Source organism: Nicotiana sylvestris, chromosome 12 (genome assembly GCF_000393655.2).
Source record: "Nicotiana sylvestris chromosome 12, ASM39365v2, whole genome shotgun sequence".
NCBI classification, from domain to species: Eukaryota; Viridiplantae; Streptophyta; class Magnoliopsida; order Solanales; family Solanaceae; genus Nicotiana; species Nicotiana sylvestris.
The window spans coordinates 26,794,794-26,816,219 of record NC_091068.1 but is presented as its reverse complement, the minus strand read 5'-3'; the positions used below and the strand labels follow the sequence as shown (position 1 = coordinate 26,816,219).

Genomic DNA, 21,426 nt, shown 5'->3' with positions numbered 1-21,426 from the left:
AATCAGATAAACCCAAGTGTACCTACTAAAATCATTCACAATAGTGATAAAGTACTGCTTCCTATCATATGTGGGAACCTTATAGGCCCCCCCAGACATCCAGATGAATTAACTAGAAAATAGATGTTGATCTAGTAGTACTTATAGGAAATTGTAATCTACATTATTTTATCAAAGGACATATATCACAGTCACTAATTTCATTACTGCTAACTTTATTCTTTATACTTGGAATGTGCTGAACAGTCTTCATAGCTGCATGTCCCAACCTCAGATGCCAATGAGTAGATTATGTTCCCTTTCTTTTGAACCACACCAGCTAACATTGACATTGCTGCTTGCCTATTCAACAAATACAAACCTTCTGATTCTCTACCAATCCCCAGTACCTTCCCACTGAAGAGTTCATGAAACAGGCAGAAATTAGGGTAGAAGCTAACCCTACATCTGATATCCCTAGTAAGCTTTGACACTGACAATAGATTGAACCTAAAATCAGGTACGTGTAACACATTCTTTACCCAGTGATCTGCTAAAATTTCTGCATTTCCAGTATGTGTTATCTTTGCTCTGATTCCAGTTGGTAACTGCACTCTATTATTACTCTGACCTTCCAAACTCTTAACATTACTTAGGACCTCTTTTTTGTAAGTAATGTGATGTGTAGCTCCTGAATCTATTATCCAATCTATCATTGAAGCACTGAAAAATAAGGAAATTATACATGCCATGTTGGGTGAGCATTGTCCGGCTGGTGGTTTGTTCATTAGTCCTACTAGCTAATTGTATTGGTCCTCTATCAGTACATGTCCTTGAAATTTTTTCATAATTGTTCTCAACTCTTCAGTGCTTGCTGCATTAGCATAAGTCTTTGGCCCTCCACTCAGAAACTTCTTTTTTCTTTTGAAATCTGCTGGATAGCCAATAATTTTATAACAATTTTCTTTCAAGTGTCCTTTGTAGCCACAGTGCTCACAAACCAACCCAAACTTCTTAGGCTTGAATCCCTGAGTCTTTCCTGCCATCATAGTGAGGGGATCTCTATTTGTTTCAACCACTCCTAGTGATCTATGACTTTCCTCCTGAGTTACTATCGTATAGGCCTCGTTTACTGAAACAACTGGTCTTCTCGTAAGAACATTGCTCCTAACATTGCTATAACTCTCACGCAAACCCATGAGAAATTGTAGTAGCCTAATTTGCTCTAAAATCTCAAGTGAAAGTTTAGATTCCTCACAATCAAAGGAAGACTTAGGGGCTAGCACATCTAATTCATTCCACAAATCACTCATTCTAGAATAATAGGTTGTTACTGAATCTGTACCTTGTTTTAGTATAGCTATTTCTGTCCACATATGATAGATTCTCGTCAAAATACATCTATCAAACTTCTCTTTGAAATCACTCCATACTTTCTTTGAATTTGATGCAAAAACAATCCCAGGCATCAATCATTTGCAACTGTGCTACCAATCCACGAGAGCACAATTGCATTACATTTCTCCCACTGTTCTGCGAGCTCTCCGCTGTTCATGCTTTTGACACACGTTCCATCCACAAATCCCAACTTACCTTTCCCCTCAAAGCTAATTTCATCGCCCTGCTCCACAAAGCATAATTTTCCGTCCTTGTGAGCTTTATGGGGACTAAAACTAACCCAGCATCATCTAAATCTTGAAGAAATAATGGATAATTGTGCTCAAGTAGGGTTACCTCATTTCCTGCCATATCTCTCAGGTGTGAGCTGCGTCAGAACTTGATTATCAAGGAACTTCTCTTCGATTGCTAGAATTTTTGTCGGAACCCTAATTACTAGATCACCACATTGATACCGTGTCAAATTGAGCTTGTCACGACCCAAGTTCGCCCTCCGTGAACTGTCGTGACGGCACCTAGTCTCTACGACTAGGTAAGCCTAACAATTGCAAAAAAAGAAACAAAATGTGGAAAAACTAATAACAACTGAAGAAAAACAAATATAAAAGCATTTAAGATGCCTCTCGGCATATACTAATACAAGATCTCAAAAACTGAACAACTTCCCAAAACCCGGAATCTCATGAAATCACAAGCTAAGGATACTACATAGTGCTCTAACTCCAGAATGTCTAAAACAAAGTAAATACAGAAGGGTTGTAACTAAAAGAGAGAATGGAGAGGACTCCTCGGTCTGCAGATGAGGCAGATATACCTCGAAGTCTCTGAAGGATCGCCTCGCCTCAAGGATGGTAGGGCTGAGCTGAAGAACCTGGATCTGCACATGAAAATCATGCGCAGAAAGGGCATGAGTACACCACAGCGGTACTCAGTAAGTGCCAAGTCTAACTTCGATCGGGTAGTGACAAGGAAAGTCAGGGCCCTACTGATTATAGATGAAATAAACAAGGTAAACAGTATAGAATACGATAATATAATTTAAGTGCTAACAGTCTATATTAATTAAAAACACAGAAGGAATCTAACTCAGTATACAGAAATAGCAACAGGGGATCTCCCGAGATACCGTCCCGTAGTCTCAAACGTAAATGTCCAGAGGATCTCCCGGGATATCGTCCCATAGTTTGAATCATAAAGATGCAGGGAAAACTCCCGAAATACCAATCTGTTGTCTCAAAGTAAATATCCACTACAAGGGATCTATTACGTGTTGTCCCGTAGTCCCAAATATAAATGTGCAGGAAAATCTACCAGAATACCGATCCATAGTTCCAAAGTAAACAAACAAGGGGATCTCCCAGGATACCGTCCCGTAGTCCCAAAGTAAACACACACAGCAACACGAAGAATATTCTGTTCAATCAAATTTCCTACCAAGGTAAAACAGGTATTTCTAACATAGCATGCTGCACAGAATTCAAATAAAGTAGTTTGAATAAATAAAGAAATTAAGTCACTTAGACATGCTTTCCTAATCTAACAGTAGGTTTAAATTGTAAGTAATATACAACGGGGAAGAGAAACACGGTTATAGTTAATTAATAAAAATAGGATTTTCAACAATTAGTACATTTACGCGCTCGTCACCTCATGCACAAGGCATTTCATATATCAACAACATCAAATCCTAAGGGGAGTTCCCCCACACAAGGTTAGACAAGCCACTTACCTCGAACCGGCTCAAAATCAACCCGAAACAATGCTCTTGCCACGAGTACTCGACTCCAAATGGCACAAATCTATTCAAATCAATTGCATAAGATAAATATAACTTCAAGTAACTAATACCACTAATTAATTCGAAGCTAACAAGTCCCCCGGGCTCACGTCTTGGAATCGAGTACAGGTTACGGATTATGAACCCCCATTCACTCACGATTCTAACCATATCAAAATTATCCAAATCCGATGTCAAATTCCCAATCAAAACTCGAAAATTAGGCCTAAGAACTTTTCCAATTTTTTCCCCAATTTCTCACCCCAAATCTGAAATTAGATGATGAATTCACGTTTAGATTAATGGGTTATAAGCAAAAAGGAGTTAGGAATCATTACCCAATCGATATCTTAAGTTCCCTCAAAATCTCGCTCAAATCCGAGCTCCCAAACTCTAGTTTTGATAAAAATGGCTAAACCCTCGACTTTGAATTTTATAATCTGCCCAGGTAAATCCTTCTTCGCGAATGCGGAAGGACCATCGCGTTCGCGAAGCACAATTTCGCTTGGCCCAGAATTCCTTCATCACGAATGCGATAGCAACCTTCTCCCGCCTAAGCGAATGTGGGACCCTCTTCGTGAACGCGTAGGCATACGACCTCACAACTTCGCTAACGTGGGACCATCATCGCGAACGCGACGCGTTAAACTTCCACCAGCCCCAGCTCCTCTTCACGAACGCGAGACCCCACTCACGAACACGAAGAAGGAAACCAGAACTGGAGACCTGCTGCATTTTCTGCAATTCTTGAAGTCCAAAAATGACCCGTTGAGCATCCGAAACACACCCGAGGCCCCCGGGACCTCAACCAAACATGCCAACCAATCCTAAAACATCATTCAAACTTGTTCCAACCTTCGGAATGCTCAAAACAATATCAAAACACCAAATTAACATCGGATTCAAGCCTAAGGACTCCAAAAACTCTCAAATTCCACTTTTGAACAAAAAGTCTATCAAACCTCGTCGGAATGACCTAATATTTTGCAAGCATGTCATATTCAACACTACGGAGCTATTCCAACTTGCGGAATTCCATTCCGACCCCGATATCAAAATCTCACTATCGAACTGGAAACTTCAAAAATTCAACTTTCGGCATTTCAAGCCTAAATAAGCTACGGACCTCCAAAACACAATCCGAACACGCCCCTAAGCCCGAAATCAGCCAACGAATCTAACGGAACCTGCAAAATTTCATTCCGAGGCCGTCTTCACACTACTCCGACTACTGTCCAAATTCTAAAGCTTAAGCTCTCTTTTAGGGACTAAGTGTCACAAAACACTCCGAAACTCAAAACAAATCACCCGGGCAAATCAAACTAGCAGAAACAAATACGGGGAAAGCAGTTAATAGGGGATCGGGACGTTAATTCTTAAAACGACCGGTCGGGTCGTTACAGAGCTGAAATGAGAGAGCTAATTGATCATTTCTACACATGCAATCATGTATTCTGACATTGATTCAATTGTCAACCAAGTACATTAGAATTATAGAAAAGAGGAAGAAGAAGACGAGAGAGAACTTGAGATCAGAATATTCTAGAATCTCATTTTTTATAACTAACTGATTCTGTCATTCTAACATATTCTTATACACCGACCTTTTCCTCTCTTTTGTCCATTTGCATATTGCCCCCTTTCACTTACTACTATCTCTTATTTAGTCCGTATTGTTGTAATAGTTTGCTTATTGAATGGGGAAGAAAATTTCATTTTATCTAATTCGACTAATCTGATTTGTGTTGTGCAAAGCTCATTAAAAGAAAAAGCACTTATTATCAGGATTTTTTATTCTCATAGCTCGAATCCGGAACTTATAATTAAGAATGGAGTAATTATAACTATTCCACCTCAACACTTGTTAGTTGCACATTTCAAGTTATGTTACGCCTTAAGTTTTTATTCAATATCCGAAAAGAAAAAGAAAAAAGAAAGTTTGTTTGTCTATCTTGATCTTAGCCATAAATATTGGTACAAATGTAACTTGCCTGTTTAAGACAATTTCAAGTTCAGATAAGCTGCATCAATTATACATGAATAATACTATTTAATTGCCCAAACCATATGAAATGAACAATAACAGTCAACAGTTTGACCAGAACTAGAGGCAAAATATAGTACTTATTCAGTTTTTAATATTCTAAAATTGCATAAAAGTCAAACACTGTCGGCGCCACACATTTTAGGTAGTTTGTTGCCTTTCTATTTTTTTAAAATAGGTGAAGAGACCGACCAAATACCGTTCAGGAGATTTATTTGTTAAAAATGTAACAAAGCCAAAACGGACTTTCAGCTCATATCCAGATGGCATTGTTGCGTAAGTGTCTTTGGGAAATTATTTTCCAATTATTTCATTTTTCTGTTATTTGTTAGGAACAAACAATAATAGATGACACATGATACTCTAGTAGTATTAGCAATAATAATATTAATGTTTTGGTGTACTAGCAATATGTTCAACAGTTCAAGTGTTGGCTGAAATAAGCGAGTTAAGGTTAGGGACGGATTTATAGTCCAGATTATAGGGTACAAGAATTCATGGTCTATTCATCAAATTAGATATTTTGTGTATATACTTTTTAAAATTGGTCTAATATTATTTACTGACCTCCATATTCCAAAAAAGATTGGAAGGTGCGCTTGGTCAAAAAGTCATTAGATTATACCCTTAGAAGGGGATTAAAAGTCCATCCCAAACTAATGAGTCTTATATTAATGATTAGGTGAATAACTCTGAGTTGCGTGTATAATAGTGTGATTAATTAGTTTCACTAATATTCCAAGTATTGTTAAAGATAAATTGATTAATTTTAGTAGATTTCGAGCTTGTTAGTAAACTGTATTTGTAAAATAATCCTAGAAATATAAATGAACATAAACAGAAATGAACAACGAAATAATAGAAAACCAATTCGAGCCCACTGAATTCACAGTGTTTCCTTAAGGAATTTAATCCCCTCCTAGTACCCAAGGTTATAGATTATTTTCTCCCAGGATAGAACGAATTAGTGTTTCAGCGAACACAAAGTTCGGTAGCAAATCATACTTACTATTGCTTTGTTTGATGCTAAAAGTATGCAGAAGAAGGAGGAGAAACTCAGAAAATCGTATGGAAGTCCTGAGCAGAATAGTGTTGTATTTATAGCCAAAGTTGGGCTGAAATCTGAAGAGGTGCAACTCTTCAGAATGGTTATTTATGCAAAACGGCCACAGCATAAATGTCATTACATAAATGGCTATTTACTCAACAATAAAGAGGAAAAATTGAAGAGGGTAGTTAATTTTCTGTTACCAAAACAGAAAAACGGATTGGAGGATTTAATATTAATATTTATTTTAATATTAATCTTCTGTTATTAAAACTAATATGTAATAACATTTCTGTTAATATTTTACGATTAACAAATAAATTTGGTCCAAAAAATTAATCAATCAATCATTTGACCAAATCCAAATCTGAATCCGAAGCTGAAGCCGAAGCCGAGCCGAGCGAGCGACGACGACGATGGCGCGAGGCTTGCCTTCTTCTCAACTCTTTAAGAGCTAGAAGAAGAGCAATTGCTTATATATTCATAAAAAACCTCTTCCTCTTCCAATATGGGACAATGTCCCTTTGCCAAGCGGGAAAACTTAAAATTTAACTCAAAAATTTCATTTCCCTCCATTTCCCATTCACCCTCTTTTAAGTATTTAATAAATTAAATACATAAAACCCAACAATCCCCCACATGAATGGGGAATGTCTATATCACGGAAACATGCATAAAAAACTGTGTGATTCGCAAGCAAGGATTAATTGCATCTGGATAAGTAGGTTTCCTTTTGAACTTTTCGTAGTGAACTTATGCCAGATATACTCGATCAATCGGTAGATTTGATATCTTTGAATCGTCGAACTTTGGTGTATACTTAGACAACCATAATTCACACAGCCAACCCTTAACCGTCTTTGGTTCGCATTGTTGTGTTCGTTTCAGCCATGAACACCGCCTGGTTTCATAAGTGCGTAGAGAACTGGCATTACAAAGTTCTCTTTGAAACGGCTAACACTTCACACTTACATAGGTGATTCCTAAACACGTAATCCCATAGATACAGTATTTGATATACCCCGTATCAATTTTAGAAATCATTAAAAAATCTTAATGCTTTATCCTTGGTAGTGAACATTGTCTCATCACGAGAATGGACCAAAAGTTTAGTTGACAATGTTGAAGCGTCATTAATGACTTTGTTTGATCTCCTTGAACCTAGATCTTGGGATATCCAGTCTTCTAGGTAGAGTTACCGCCACTATGACTTGTTCTCGGCCACAGTCCTATTCCCCTTGATGATTTCTCAACTACCTCTCTAGTTAGGCCTTTTGTAAGTGGATCCAACACATTATCACTTGACTTTACATAGTCAATCGTGATAATTCCTCTAGAGAGTAATTATTTAACGGTTTTATGTCTTCGTCGTATATGACGAGATTTACCATTATACATAACGCTTCCAGCCCTTCCAATTGTTGCTTGACTATCGCAATGTATGCATATTGGTGCCAACGGTTTGGGCCAAAATGGAATATCTTTCAAGAAATTCCAGAGCCATTCAGCTTCTTCACAGACTTTAACCAAGGCTATGAACTCAGCCTCAATTGTAGAGCGGGCAATACTAGTTTGTTTGAATGACTTCCAAGATACCGCTCCTCCACCAATAGTGAATACATATCCACTTGTGGACTTAGAATCAGTTCAACTGGTGATCCAATTTGCATCACAGTATCCCTCTATCACTGCAGGATATTTACTATAGTGCAAAGCAAAGCCCTGGGTATGTTCTAAATATCTCAAAACTCGTTTCATTGCCATCCAATGAGATTGACCCGGATTGCTCGTGTATCGACTCAATTTACTTATAGCAAAAGCTATATCTGGTCGTGTACAATTCATGATGTACATTAAGAATCCCAACACACGAGCATAATCCAACTGTGATATGTTTTGGCCTTTGTTCTTTGCTAATGCAAGATTCACATCAATTGGAGTCTTTGCAACTTTAAACCCTAAGTACTTGAACTTTTCAAGCATAGTCTTAATATAATGAGATTGTGACAATGCCAAACCTTGAGAAGTCTTATGGATCTTAATCCTTAGAATTAAATCAGCAACTCCCAAGTCTTTCATATCAAACTTGCTAGTTAGCATACGCTTAGTAGTATTTATGTTGGCAATGTCATTACTCATTATGAGCATATCATCCACATATAAGCAAACAATGACTATGTGATTTGGAATATTTTTAATGTACACACATTTATCACATTCGTTTATCTTAAACCCATTAGACAATGTTGTTTGGTCAAATTTCGCATGCCATTATTTGGGTGCTTGTTTTAGTACGTAAAGGGACTTAATAAGCCTACAGACCTTCTTTTCTTTACCTGGAACCAAAAACCCTTCGGGTTGTTCCATGTAGATTTCTTCCTCCAATGCTCCATTTAAGAAAGTCGTCTTAACATCCATTTGATAAATTTCAAGACCATAAACTGCAGCTAACGCTACTAACGTTCGTATGGACGTAATTCTTGTAACTGGAGAGTATGTATCAAAATAGTCAAGACCATCTCGTTTTCTATACCCTTTGACCACTAGTCTTGCCTTATATTTTTTAATAGTGCCATCATCTTTTATTTTCCTCTTAAAGATCCATTTAGAACCCAACGGTTTATTTCCAGGAGGAAGATCAACCAATTCACATGTATGGTTGTTCAATATGGATTCTATTTCACTATTGACTGCCTTTTTCCATAACAATGATTCCGAAGAAGACATAGCTTCTTTAAATGTTTGAGACTCATTTTCCAATAAGAAAGTCACAAAATCTGGTCCAAATGAAGTAGACGTTCTTTGATGTTTACTACGTCTTGGATCCTCCTGGGTAAGTGTAATTTCTTTTGTTTCTTCTCGAGGTCGTTTAGATCCTTCACCAATCAACTCACATTCCTTTTTATATGGATATATATTTTTAAAGAACTCAGCATTATCTGATTCTATAACCGTATTATTATGAATGTCGGGATTTTCTGATTTATGAACCAGAAATCGATATGCTTTACTATTAGTCGCATATCCTATGAAAACACAATCAATGGTTTTTGGTCCTATTTTTACCCTTTTGGGTTTAGGAACTTGCACTTTTGCCAATACCCCCACACTTTAAAATAATTCAAGTTGGGCTTCCTTCCTTTCTATTTTTCATATGGAATGGATTGTGTTTTGCTATGAGGTACTCGATTTAGTATTCGGCTAGTAGTTAGAACGGCTTCCCCCCACAAGTTCTGTGGCAAACCAGAACTTATCAATAATGAGTTCATCATCTCCTTTATTGAATGATTCTTTCTTTCTACAATCTCATTGGATTGGGGCGTGTAAGGGGATGTTGTTTGATGAATAATTCCATATTCTAAACATATTTGTTCAAAAGGAGATTCATATTCATCACCCCTATCACTTCTTATTATTTTGATTTTCTTGTTAAGTTGCGTTTCAACTTCATTTTGTATTGTTTGAATGCGTCTATTGCTTCATCTTTACTATTAAGTAAGTAAACATAGCAATATCGAGTACTATCGTCATTAAAAGTTATGAAATACTTCTTTCCACCACGAGATGGTATTGACTTCACGTCACAAATATCTGTGTGAATTAAGTCTAAAGGATTTGAATTCCTTTCAACTTACTTATAAGAATGTTTGACATACTTAGATTCCACACATACTTGACATTTTGATTTGTCACATTCAAACTTAGGCAATACTTCCAAATTAATTATTTTCCGTAAGGTTTTATAATTAACATGACCTAAACGTATATATCATAATTCATTTGACTCAAGTAAGTAAGACAAAGCTGAAATTTTATTATTAGTTTCAACAACCATTACATTCAGCTTGAAAAGACCCTCAGTGAGGTAACCTTTTCCTACAAACATATCGTTCTTATTTATTACAACCTTATCGGATACTAATACACATTTAAAATCATTCTTAACAAGAAGTCCAGTAGAGACTAAATTCTTCCTAATCTTGGGAACATGAAGGACGTTGTTCAAAGTCACCACTTTGCCGGAAGTCATTTTGAGAAATATCTTCCCACATCCTTCAATCTTGGCCTTTGCAGCATTTCCCATAGAAATCGTCTCATCGGGTCCAACAGGAGCATAAGTAGAAAAAGCTTCTCTAACAGCACAAACATGGCGAGTGGCTCCAGAATTAATCCACCACTCTTTAGGATTGCCCACCAAGTTGCACTCAGAAAGCATGTCACACAAGTCATCAACATCATCATGCTTTTCAACCATGTTTGCTTGACCCTTCTTCTTGTCTTTCTTCGGAGCACGACACTCCGTAGATTTGTGTCCGGCTTTTTCACAGTTGTAGCAATTTCCACTGAACCGCTTCTTGCTTGGGTTGTATTTCGGTCCAGGAGCCTTCTTTCTCTTTTTGTTCTCTTCAACAATATTTGCTCCCATTATTGTTGAATTTCCACGGCCTCTCTTTTCAGCAGTTTTGTTGTCCCCTTCGATTCTCAACCAAACAATGAGATCTTCAAGGGACATCTCCTTGCATTTATGTTTCAAGTAGTTTTTGAAGTCCTTCCACAAATGAGGCAACTTCTCAATCATCACTACTACTTGGAATGCTTCATTGATGACAAGACCTTCAATGAAATTTTTGTTAGTAAAAATACTAAGATTACTACTTTCAACATCAGTATTAATTTGATTTATACCTTCAGCAAGGAGATCGTGAATAATCACTTGCAATTCCTGAACTTGGGTAATAATAGACTTGTTATCTACCATTTTCAGCAACGAACTTCTTCAATCTGACATCTTCCATTTTGTATTTCTTTTCAAGCGCAGTCCACATTTCTTTTGACGTTTCCACGCCACTGTAGACGTTATACAAAGCATCCTCCAGCCTGCTTAGAATATAATTCTTGCACAAAAAATCTGAATGCTTCCACGCCTCAATCACGAGAAAGCGTTCAGTTTCTGGAGTTTCATCGGACAGCACAAGAACATCTTCCTTGATGAACTTCTGGAGACTTAGAGTAGTCAAGTAGAAGAACATCTTTTGCTGCCAGCGCTTGAAATCAATCCCGAAATTTTTTTCGGGTTTCTCCGTCGGTGCCAATGTTGCCGGCGTCGTTTGGCTTGTTGAGGCATTGACAGTCACCATTGGAACAGCTTGGTTCATATAATCATTAGTCATTTCTGTAAAAAAATGACACAAACGTTAAAATCACGTAGATTTTAATAGAGTACAAAACCACAAAGGTTTTACTCTCCAGAAATAGTGAATACAAATACAGAAAATATATTAAATTCCTTAAGCTTGTTAGTAAACTGTATTTGTAAAATAATTCTGGAAATATAAATGAACACAAACAGAAATGAACAACGAAATAATAGAAAACCAATTCGAGCCAACTGAATTCACAGTGTTTTCTTAAGGAATTTAATCCCCTCCTAGTACCCAAGATTATGGATTATTTTCTCCCAGGATAGAACGAATTACACACTGGTGTAGTGGTACTTCAAACCCCAGTGTTTCAGCGAACACAAAGTTCGGTAGAAAAAATCACACTTACTATTGCTTCGTTTGATGCTAAAAGTATGCAAAAGAAGGATGAGAAAATCAGAAAATCGTATGGAAGTTCTGAGCAGAATAGTGTTGTATTTATAGCCAAAGTTGGGCTGAAATCTGAAGAGGTGCAACTCTTCAGAATGACTGTTTATGCAAAACGGCCACAACATATATGTCATTACATAAATGGCTATTTACTCAACAATAAAGAGGGCAAAATAAAGAGGAAAAATTGAAGAGGGTAATTAATTTTCTGTTACCAAAACAGAAAAATGGATTGGAGGATTTAATATTAATATTCTGTTATTAAAATAAATATTTAATAACATTTCTGTTAATATTTTACTATTAACAAATAAATTTGGTCCAAAAAATTAATCAATCAATCATTTGACCAAATCCGAAACCGAAGGTGAGCAAGCGACGACTGCGCGAGGCTTGCCTTCTTCTCAACTCCTTAAGAGCTAAAAGAAGAACAATTGTTTATATACCCATAAAAAACATCTTCCTCTTACAATATGGGACAATGTCCCTTTGCTAAGGGGGAAAACTTAAAATTTCACTCAAAAATTTCATTTCCCTCCATTTCCCATTCACCCTCTTTTAAGTATTTAATATAATTAAATACATAAAACCCAAGAGAGCTCACTAAGTGCCGATCACCATTCCTAGTTTAAGTGGTGACAGAAAATAAAAAAGTTGGTGTTAGGAAAAAAAAGAATATGCATATTCCTCGTATAACATTGGGACACCATTATCATTCGCACTTCCTCTATCTCATCCTTAATTATTTTTTTTTGAAAAAAATAATGCCACGTGTTCAGTCTAGTTTCCCTTTAGCACAAGTCCTGTCATCTTGGCATTTTGACTCGAAAATTTTGTTTATTTTTCTTTCTTAAGAACCATAACTTTTTATGCTCCATATATTTCAAATTTAGATTCACTCGGAGTTGCTCATATATTTTCTGCTAGGTAAAATGTTTAAATTTTGCCCCAGGCTAAGTATTTGAAATTGCTTTATAATACCTTTTCATTATATTTCTGATCCATTCAATATTTTTACTTTAGTAAATTGTCTGTATTTACTCTTATTATTAATAGAGCTTCAGCGTAAAATAAGTGGGCTTTTAATTGAATTTAGGTACGTTTTAAACTTATCACAGAGTATATTTTATTATTAACTTTTTAATTCCTCTAATTTTCTTTTTATTTATCTTTTCTCTAGAAACTTCTTGCAAATTCTTAAATCAGGGACCACGAAAAAAGAAAAAGAAAAAAAGAGGACACCTCAATCCAAAGAAAAGCTAGCATTTTTTACTTTAGACTCTTGTTGGGAAAAAGCAGATTTAAAAAAAAAAAAAAATCAACAAGACAACTCCATCAATATTGTCTAAGTTCAATGCCAACCTTAAAAAAACAAGTGAAAATTTTCAGAACAGATGGACTACTAATAAATATAACTTTATTATGGAATCCATCATCCTAGGTGTCAAATGGGCGAATTGGACTGATTTTGAACGGGTTATAATGACCCGAGTCAATAAATTATATGGGCTGAGATGAGCTAGTTCAAGATGGGCTTAAATTTGGACCATATCCCAAGCCAACTCTTATCAATTTAATTAATATGTTATTTTCTTATGAATTGTTTAATTATCAAATAAGACTCTTTCTTCTTTTGTGATGGTCATATATAACATTCAAACAAAAAAGAATTATTTTAAAGATATTTAGTAAAGTTACTCATGGATTAATTTGGGCTAAAAATTTGGGACAAAAAGTTCCATAAAATTTCAAAGAATATTAATCAATATCTCAAAATTTAGACAGCAGTCAACAGCTCATTCATTATAGCTATGCGTAACACAACTTTGTCATGCTAAACAATAATTAAGTATATATAGGGCAAAGAATCTAATCTAGGTAAAGATCGCATGATTTGTGATAAGTAATTAGACAATAATTAATATGGAAAGAATCTAATACTTATAATTTGGAATGAGATCTTAGAATTTTGTATCTTGAAAGGATAGATAGCACTTATACTAATATATTTATTTACCAGACAATGAATGTATTAGAAACTTTGGAAAATGTTCAAAAAAGGACAGCTCGGTGCACAATATTTTACGTTCACGCAGGATTTAGGGAAGAGTCGCACCCTAAATAGTATGATGCAGCGGCGAAGCTACAACCTATCAAGAGTAGTCAATTGACAACTCTTTGTTGAAAAATTATATTGTGTATATAAGTAAATATCGGGTTTTGGAGGTATATAATATATATTGAACACCCTTTATCAGAAATTTTTTTTCACTTCTTTCAATTTTGAACACCCTTGGTAAAATTTCTGGTTTCGCCACTGGTATGATGTAAACAACATACTTAATACAAGTACTTGTGGCTGCTTCCATGGCTCCACTTAGGTCACACAGAGACTAATTTAGAAAATGTTCTAAATTTAATAAAATAATTTCAAGACTTCCACAAAGTTAGGAAAAGTCTGGAAAAAGATTGCTACTTTGGCAAGGCCGTTATAAACCACTTGTTGAATTCACGTCTCTCTTTGGTTTTATTTTGAGATTTAGTCGAGAATGTAATTTATTGTGACCACTAGGCCAAAGAGGAATGGAAAAAAAGGATCTCTTTATAAAAGTACATTATACTTATAGGAGTAATTTTAGTGCATAGTTAGGACCACAAATCTAATGATTTAACACTTATGGTTCAAGAAGAACCATTTCCATCTTTTCGAATTCAATCATCTAATCCTGTGAAACTGTTTAGGTTTGAAATAACTTTTCAGAAGTTATATTGATCATTTCATACTTAAAGTACTTTAGGAGTATTAAAAGAAGGGAAAAGAAATAAAATAAAGAACTTCACTTTAATGTAGGAGTTCCAAAGAGTGGGGAAAGTATGATTTTTTTTTTATTTTTTTTATGATTCTAAGCGGAGGCGAACACAGAATTCGACAGTCATGGAACACGTTGTTGGGATTACATGAAGGAAGTTGGGCTGCTCATGTTAGCTTTTTTGTATTTAGGCCTAGCCCATTTTTTATTTATTTATGAGTAGCTTAGTTAAAGAGGCCCAATGTGTATATATATATATATATATATATAGGTAGAGAGACAAAATGTTATGGACTTTTTGGCATTTTATTCGATTACAAAAATATGAGATATCTTCTCTCTAGTTTTCTCTGTTTCTTCAAGCCCTGGATATAATTTTGTCAATTTCTCTTTCAATTTCGTATGTTAACATGGTATCAGAGCGGGAATTCAATGATTCTCGTCATTCTCTATCTAGCGATGTTACCCTCGTTTGATTTCGTTGAGTTTTTTGTCTTCGTCGGAGGTTTCTGATTTCGCCGAAAATTCATGATTTCTTCGATTTCCGTCGGAATTTTAGAGGTTTTGTGCGGTTTTCTTCTCCTCTGTTGCCCGAGTTTTGTTTTCGATGATAAAGCTTTGGTATTCACTCAGTTTCGTCATCTCAATCTCACCGGAGCTAAAGTCGATTTCTGCTGCATTTTTCTTATCAAGGCCTTTGCTTCTTCAGGTTTCGAAGAAGTCTGGTATATTCGTTCTCTATCTAACTTGTTGCATGCGTAGTTGTGTATGTTGTTGTACTGTTGATGGTTTAGACTCTTTCGTTTTTGATCAATTTACTTGCTACCATGGTTAATTCTGTTCCTGAAACATCTTCGTCATCTACGTATACTCCTGAGCCTTCTAGCCCGTTGTTTCTTCTTCCTTCTGATGTCCCTTGCATTTCCCTTGTTCCTGTGCCATTCTCGGGGACTGATTTTGGAAGATGGAGACATAGTATGATTGTGTCGTTATCTGTAAGAAATAAAATAGGGTTCATAGATGGGTCTTGTGCTAAATCTGCCGAGAATTCTCCTCGATATAGGCGGTGGGATAGGTGCAATAACATGGTTATATCATGGTTAACTAGCTCATTATCACCGGATATAACTGAGAGTGTGCAGTATTCTGAGACTTCTAAAAGTATCTGGTTGCAATTGAATAATAGATATGGGAGTGTTAATAGAACCAAAGTTTTTGAAATAAAGAGAGAACTTGCTTCTACTTTCCATTGGACTCTTGATATTGCTTCATATTTTAACAAACTTAAAAAACTATGGGATGAATTGGGGACTATATGCAGTAGTCATGCAAATTCTTGTGTTTGTGCTGCTAAGGTGGATCTCCAAAATAAGAAGGAAGAGGATAAAGTCGATCAATTTTTCATGGGTCTCAATGAGGTTTACATAGGGGTTAGAAGCAACATTTTGATGATGTAGCTAGTTTCATCCCTTGATACTGTCTATAACATCCTGTTGCAAGATGAAAAACAGAGACAGGTTATCCCCAACACTCAGTTCAACTTAGACTCAGCTTCTTTTAATGCAAATTTCAACAAGCCTTCTCCTCAATTTCCACCTCAAAAGCAATATACACGAAGAGTCAATTTTGATCAAAATAGCTAGAAGGTGAACTTTGATCAAATCAAGGTTTCTCCGCCTTGCACGTTTTATAAAAAACATGGTGACACAATTGAAAAATGTTACAAATTACATGGATTTCCTCCAAATTTCAAATTTACAAAGGGGCAGTCTAAAAGATTCGGTACGGCTGCAAGTGTTGAGGGTTAGTCTCCTGGGATATCTGAACCTCCTTCATCATATTCTTCACCTGGGCAAGACTCTTTGGTTCGTGGCCTAGCCAAGGAGCAGTACTCTCAGCTGATGAACCTGCTCCAATTGTCTACACTGGGTGAATCTAGTTCTTAGCCAATTCTCACGGGCTCTGCCAATTCTGCTGATAGTAATTCTTCTTCACTTATATGTTTGAATGGTAGTTCTACTGTGCGCATGTTAACTAGTGTAGCTGGAAGGGTTTGGATAGTGGATTCTGGGGCAACTGACCATATGACTTCTAACAAAAATCTTCTCTTTAACATTACACCTCTTCCTGTTCCCTATCTAGTTTCTTTGCCTAATGGTTACAAGGTTAAGGTTACCTGCACAGGTTCTTTAACTTTGTTGCCATCTTTTACCCTTCATCATGTCTCGTATATTCCTACTTTCCATTATAATTTGATTTCTGTGAGCAAATTGATTATCCAGTTCAATTGTAATGTACTATTCACTTCCTTTTCATGTATACTTCTACAAGCCCATTCTATGAAGAATCTTCTGGAGCTTGGTAGAATGGACAAAGGACTATACAAGCTCTACCTTAATCATTTTGCTCCTTCTGAACTTTGTAATTCCGTTGTCTCTAATACTGATAATTCTGTTTCGGCTTTTAATAATATGGTACAAAGTGTTGATTTTTCATTGTATACAAATCAGCCAGTTATGAATTCAAATTCTGTTGCTCCTTTATCATCTTGTACTGTTCAACAAACTCTGAATAAAAATGAAGTTTTTTGGCATCATAAATTAGGATATGTTCCTTTTGTTGCAAATGAAAAATATACCTTGTATTTCTAATGACCTATCAGCTAAACAATCTTTTACATGTCCTATTTGTCCATTGGCTAGACAACCTAGGTTACCTTTCCCAGATAGCTCTTCTCAGTCTACCTCTTTGTTCCAACTTATTCATGTTGATACTTGGGGACCTTACCACATTCAAACATACTCTGGAGCTAAGTACTTTATTACCATAGTTGATGACTATAACAGAGCAACATGGACACATTTGTTACTCTAAAAGCTATGCATTTTCTGTGCTTAAAGCATTTATAACCATGGTGAAAACTCAATTTCAACTTTCTGTCCAAAAGATTAGAAGTGATAATGCTTTAGAGCTTGGATCTGCTGCCTCATTCACCCAATTTTTTTCTGATAATGGGATAATCCATCAAACCACTTGTCCACTTACACCACAACAGAATGGTGTGGTTGAGAGAAAACATAGACACCTACTTAAAACTTCAAGAGCTCTGTTGTTTCAATTCAATCTTCCTATAAAATTTTAGGGAGATTTTGTGTTGACAACAACTTACCTTATTAATAGGTTTCCATCTTCAGTTTTATCCAAAAGAATCCCTTTTGAATTGTTATATGATCATCCTCCTTCTTATTCTCATTTAAGGCCTGTTGGTTGTCTATGTTATGCTACAGCCCCCAAGTGTCACAGGGATAAGTTTCATCCTAGAGCTTTTCCTTGCGTGTTTATTGGGTATCCTTTTGCCGAAAAGGGGTACAAGTTATACAATTTGCAAACTAAGTCTGTTTTATTTTCAAGAGATGTGTTTCATGAATCTGTGTTTCCTTATAAGATTCCCTCTTCTGCTCCTACTACTTCTTCTTCTCCTTCTCTTTCTTTGTTTTGTGATACTTCTCTCGCTGTTCCTATCCCTCCTTCTGCTACCTCGTCACGTTCTGATGACACTGTGCCTTCTTCTTCCTCAATTGATAATGTGTTACCCCTTCCTTCTGAGCTTAGGAAAAGCACCGGATCACATCAACTTCCTTCCCATCTGCAAGACTATGTTGTTAACCTTCCTCCTTCTATTTCTTGCTCTACCACTACCTCTATTTCTACTACACAACCTGTTCCAGTGGAGCCTTATTCATACACTCAGGCTGCTGCCATTCCTGTTTGGCAAGAGGCAATGAGACAAGAATTTGCGACTTTAGAGGCAAATCAAACTTGGATAATTGTTGAGCTTCATGTTGGTAAGAAGCTCATAGGTAGTAAGTGGGTGTATAAAATAAAATATAAAGTTTATGGTAGTGTAAAAAGATATAAGGCAAGATTAGTGGTTCGAGGTGACACTCAAGTAGAGGGGATTAATTTTAATGAAACATTTTCTCATGTGGTTAAAATGTATACTGTCAGATGTTTAGTTGCTATTGCAGTTAAAAACAATGGCATTTATTTCAATTAGATGTTAATAATGCCTTTTTATATGGGGATTTAGATTGATTCCTCCTCTTTTGGATCTGCTACTTTAGTCTACAAGCTGCAAAATTCTCTTTATAGATAAAGACAAGCCTCTCGATAGTGGTATGCAAAGCTGTCTCAAGCCCTTTGTTCCAGGGGATACTCTCACTCTTTAAATGACTATTCTTTGTTTGTTAAGAGAACTGAGTCTTCTTCTATTTTTCTAGCAGTTTATGTTGATGACATTATATTAACTGGGGATGATTTGTCTGAAATTTCTGCCCTTAAGAATTTTCTTGATGCTCAGTTTAAGATCAAAGACTTAGGTTTGCTTAACTAATTTTTGGGCATTGAAGTATTTGATCACAAGTTTGGAGTTTTGATTTGCTTCTTGAGTTTAATTGCCTTGAAGCTTCTGAAGTGGTCAGTCCTTTGGACACTGCTCACAAGCTGCATTCTGATGTTGGTGAGCTATTACCTAAGCCTGAATCTTATAGGAGTTTGGTTGGAAAGCTCAATTTTTTGACTCATACTCGTCCAAATTTATATTTTGTTGTCCAGCATTTGAGTTAGTTTTTAAAGACACCTCAGGTCCTACATATGGCTGTTGCTTTGCATGTTTTAAGATACTTAAAGGGGACTTCTAATTTTGGAGTGTTTCTCAGTAATTCTCCTGATTTCTCTCTGCTTGCTAGTTGTGATAGTGATTGGGATGCTTGTCATGAATCTAGATGCTCTGTCACTGGTTTTTACATTCATTTGGGTAGTAGTCTCCTTAGCTGAAAATCTAAAAAGCAGAATATAGTCTCTTTGTCTTCAGTTAAAGCAGAATATAGGGCTATGAGTAAAGTGGTGGCTGAACTAGCCTGGTTGTTCCGGTTATTATTTGATTTGGTTCTTTTTATTGATGCTCCAATTCCTGTTTTGTGCGACAGCCAGGCTGCTATTCACATAGCTAAGAATTCGGTATTTCATGAGCGCACTAAACACATCGAAGTCGATTGTCATTTTATTTGCACCAAATTAGCTGATGGCCTCATCTCTTTATCTCATGTTCCTACTTCTTCTCAAATGGTTGACATTTTTACTAAGCCTTTGACAGGTTTGCAACATCGCACTTTGATTGGCAAGTTGGGTGTGTGCCCCCCCTCCAACTTGAGGGGGGTGTTGGGATTACATGAAGGAAGCTGGGCTACTGATGTTAGCTTTTTTATATTTGGGCTTAGCCTAGTTTTTTTTATATTTATGAGTAGCTTAGTTAAAAAGGCTCAATGCATATATATAGGTAGAGAGACAGAATGTTCTGGACTTTTTGGCGTTTTGTTCGATTACAAAAATATGAGATATCTTCTCTCTAGTTTTCTCTATTTCTTCAAGCCCTAGATACAATTTTGTCAATTTCTCTTTCAATTTCGTATGTTAACACATGTTACATTCAATATAAATTTATCACTGTTCATTAAGATTGATAAGGGAGCTCTTGTTATTAACTATTTTTTGAAGAAATTAGCAAGTATATATGGAATATTTATCGAAGTTTGTGGGTGCCGGTGACCACTCTACCTATAATGTAGGTCCACCTCTGATTCTAAGCAGCTAGCTTTATCCATACATATCTTAAATATAACAAAATTTAGTATGCTAGACTATAAAGCCCGTCTGGTCATATTCGAAAATTATCATATAGAAAGAACTGATTACACTGAGACATTTGCTTCGACGGTCAAGATCGTGGTTGTGCGAGCTTTCTTAGTAATGGCAGTAACAAAGAATTGAAAATTGCATCAAATGGACGTCCATAATACTTTCTTGGGTGAAATTCAAAAATAGTCAGATTTACAATTGGTCGTTCAAAAATAGCCCTGTTTCAAAAATAATCGAAATTTAGCCACTTTTCATGTAAAGATAAATCTGAGCGAAAACACTATTCAAAACCCGAAAAATACGCCAGTATATTATGCTGGAGTTCCTGCATAAGTATTCTTGAACTCCAGCATATTATACTGGAGTTCCAAGATAAGTATGCTGGAACTCCAGCATAATATGATGGAGTTCCATCATAAGTACACTAGAACTCCAGCATAATATACTGGAGTTCCAGCAAATATGCCGGTCCAGCATAATATACTAGATTTTGGAGCACCGCTACACCAGTTTCCAGTATCACTACTAAAAATCCAGAAAAAAGCGACCAAAATTTGGCGACCAAAATTGGTCTATCAAGAAAAGCGACCAACGTTGGTCGCTAAATTTGAGAAAATAATTAAATAATTATTTTAAATATATTAGTGACCAAGATTGGTCGCTTTTTGGCCGCTAATTTGGTCAAAATATTGACCGGACTGGTTAGACTTGCTTGGTCAAAGAAATACTGAAATTAGCGACCAACTTTGGTCGCTAAAGTGAGACCCACTTATAAAATTTTAATAATAATATTATTATTTAAAAAAAATTATAAAGTATAAATAAATATAATTCAAAATTAGCGACCAAAGTTGGTCGCTCACGAAAGGGGAAGCAGATAGAGACCAACTTTGGTTGCTAATCTGGGACCCAGTTATAAAATTTTAATAATTATATTATTATTTAAAAAATTTATAAAATATAAATAAATATAATTCAAAGTTAGCGACCAAAGTTGGTCGCTTACTAAAGGGGAAGCAGATAGAGACCAACTTTGATCGCTAATCTGGGACCCAGTTCTAATGTTTAACAATTATATTATT

General features: G+C 36.0%; 1 protein-coding gene across 1 annotated transcript; it reads right to left on the bottom strand.

The window, feature by feature from the left end:
- Positions 1-779: 779 nt before the first annotated feature.
- LOC138882823 (uncharacterized) lies at positions 780-1,448 on the bottom strand. The gene has a single exon (XM_070163456.1). The coding sequence runs from the start codon at positions 1,446-1,448 to the stop codon at positions 780-782; it is 669 nt and encodes a 222-aa protein (XP_070019557.1).
- Between the last annotated feature and the right edge of the window lie 19,978 nt (positions 1,449-21,426).

Coding starts and splice junctions, on each gene's coding strand:
- LOC138882823 (XM_070163456.1), bottom strand. CDS start 1,448: ATGCCTGGGATTGTTTTTGCATCAAATTCAAAGAAAGTATGGAGTGAT.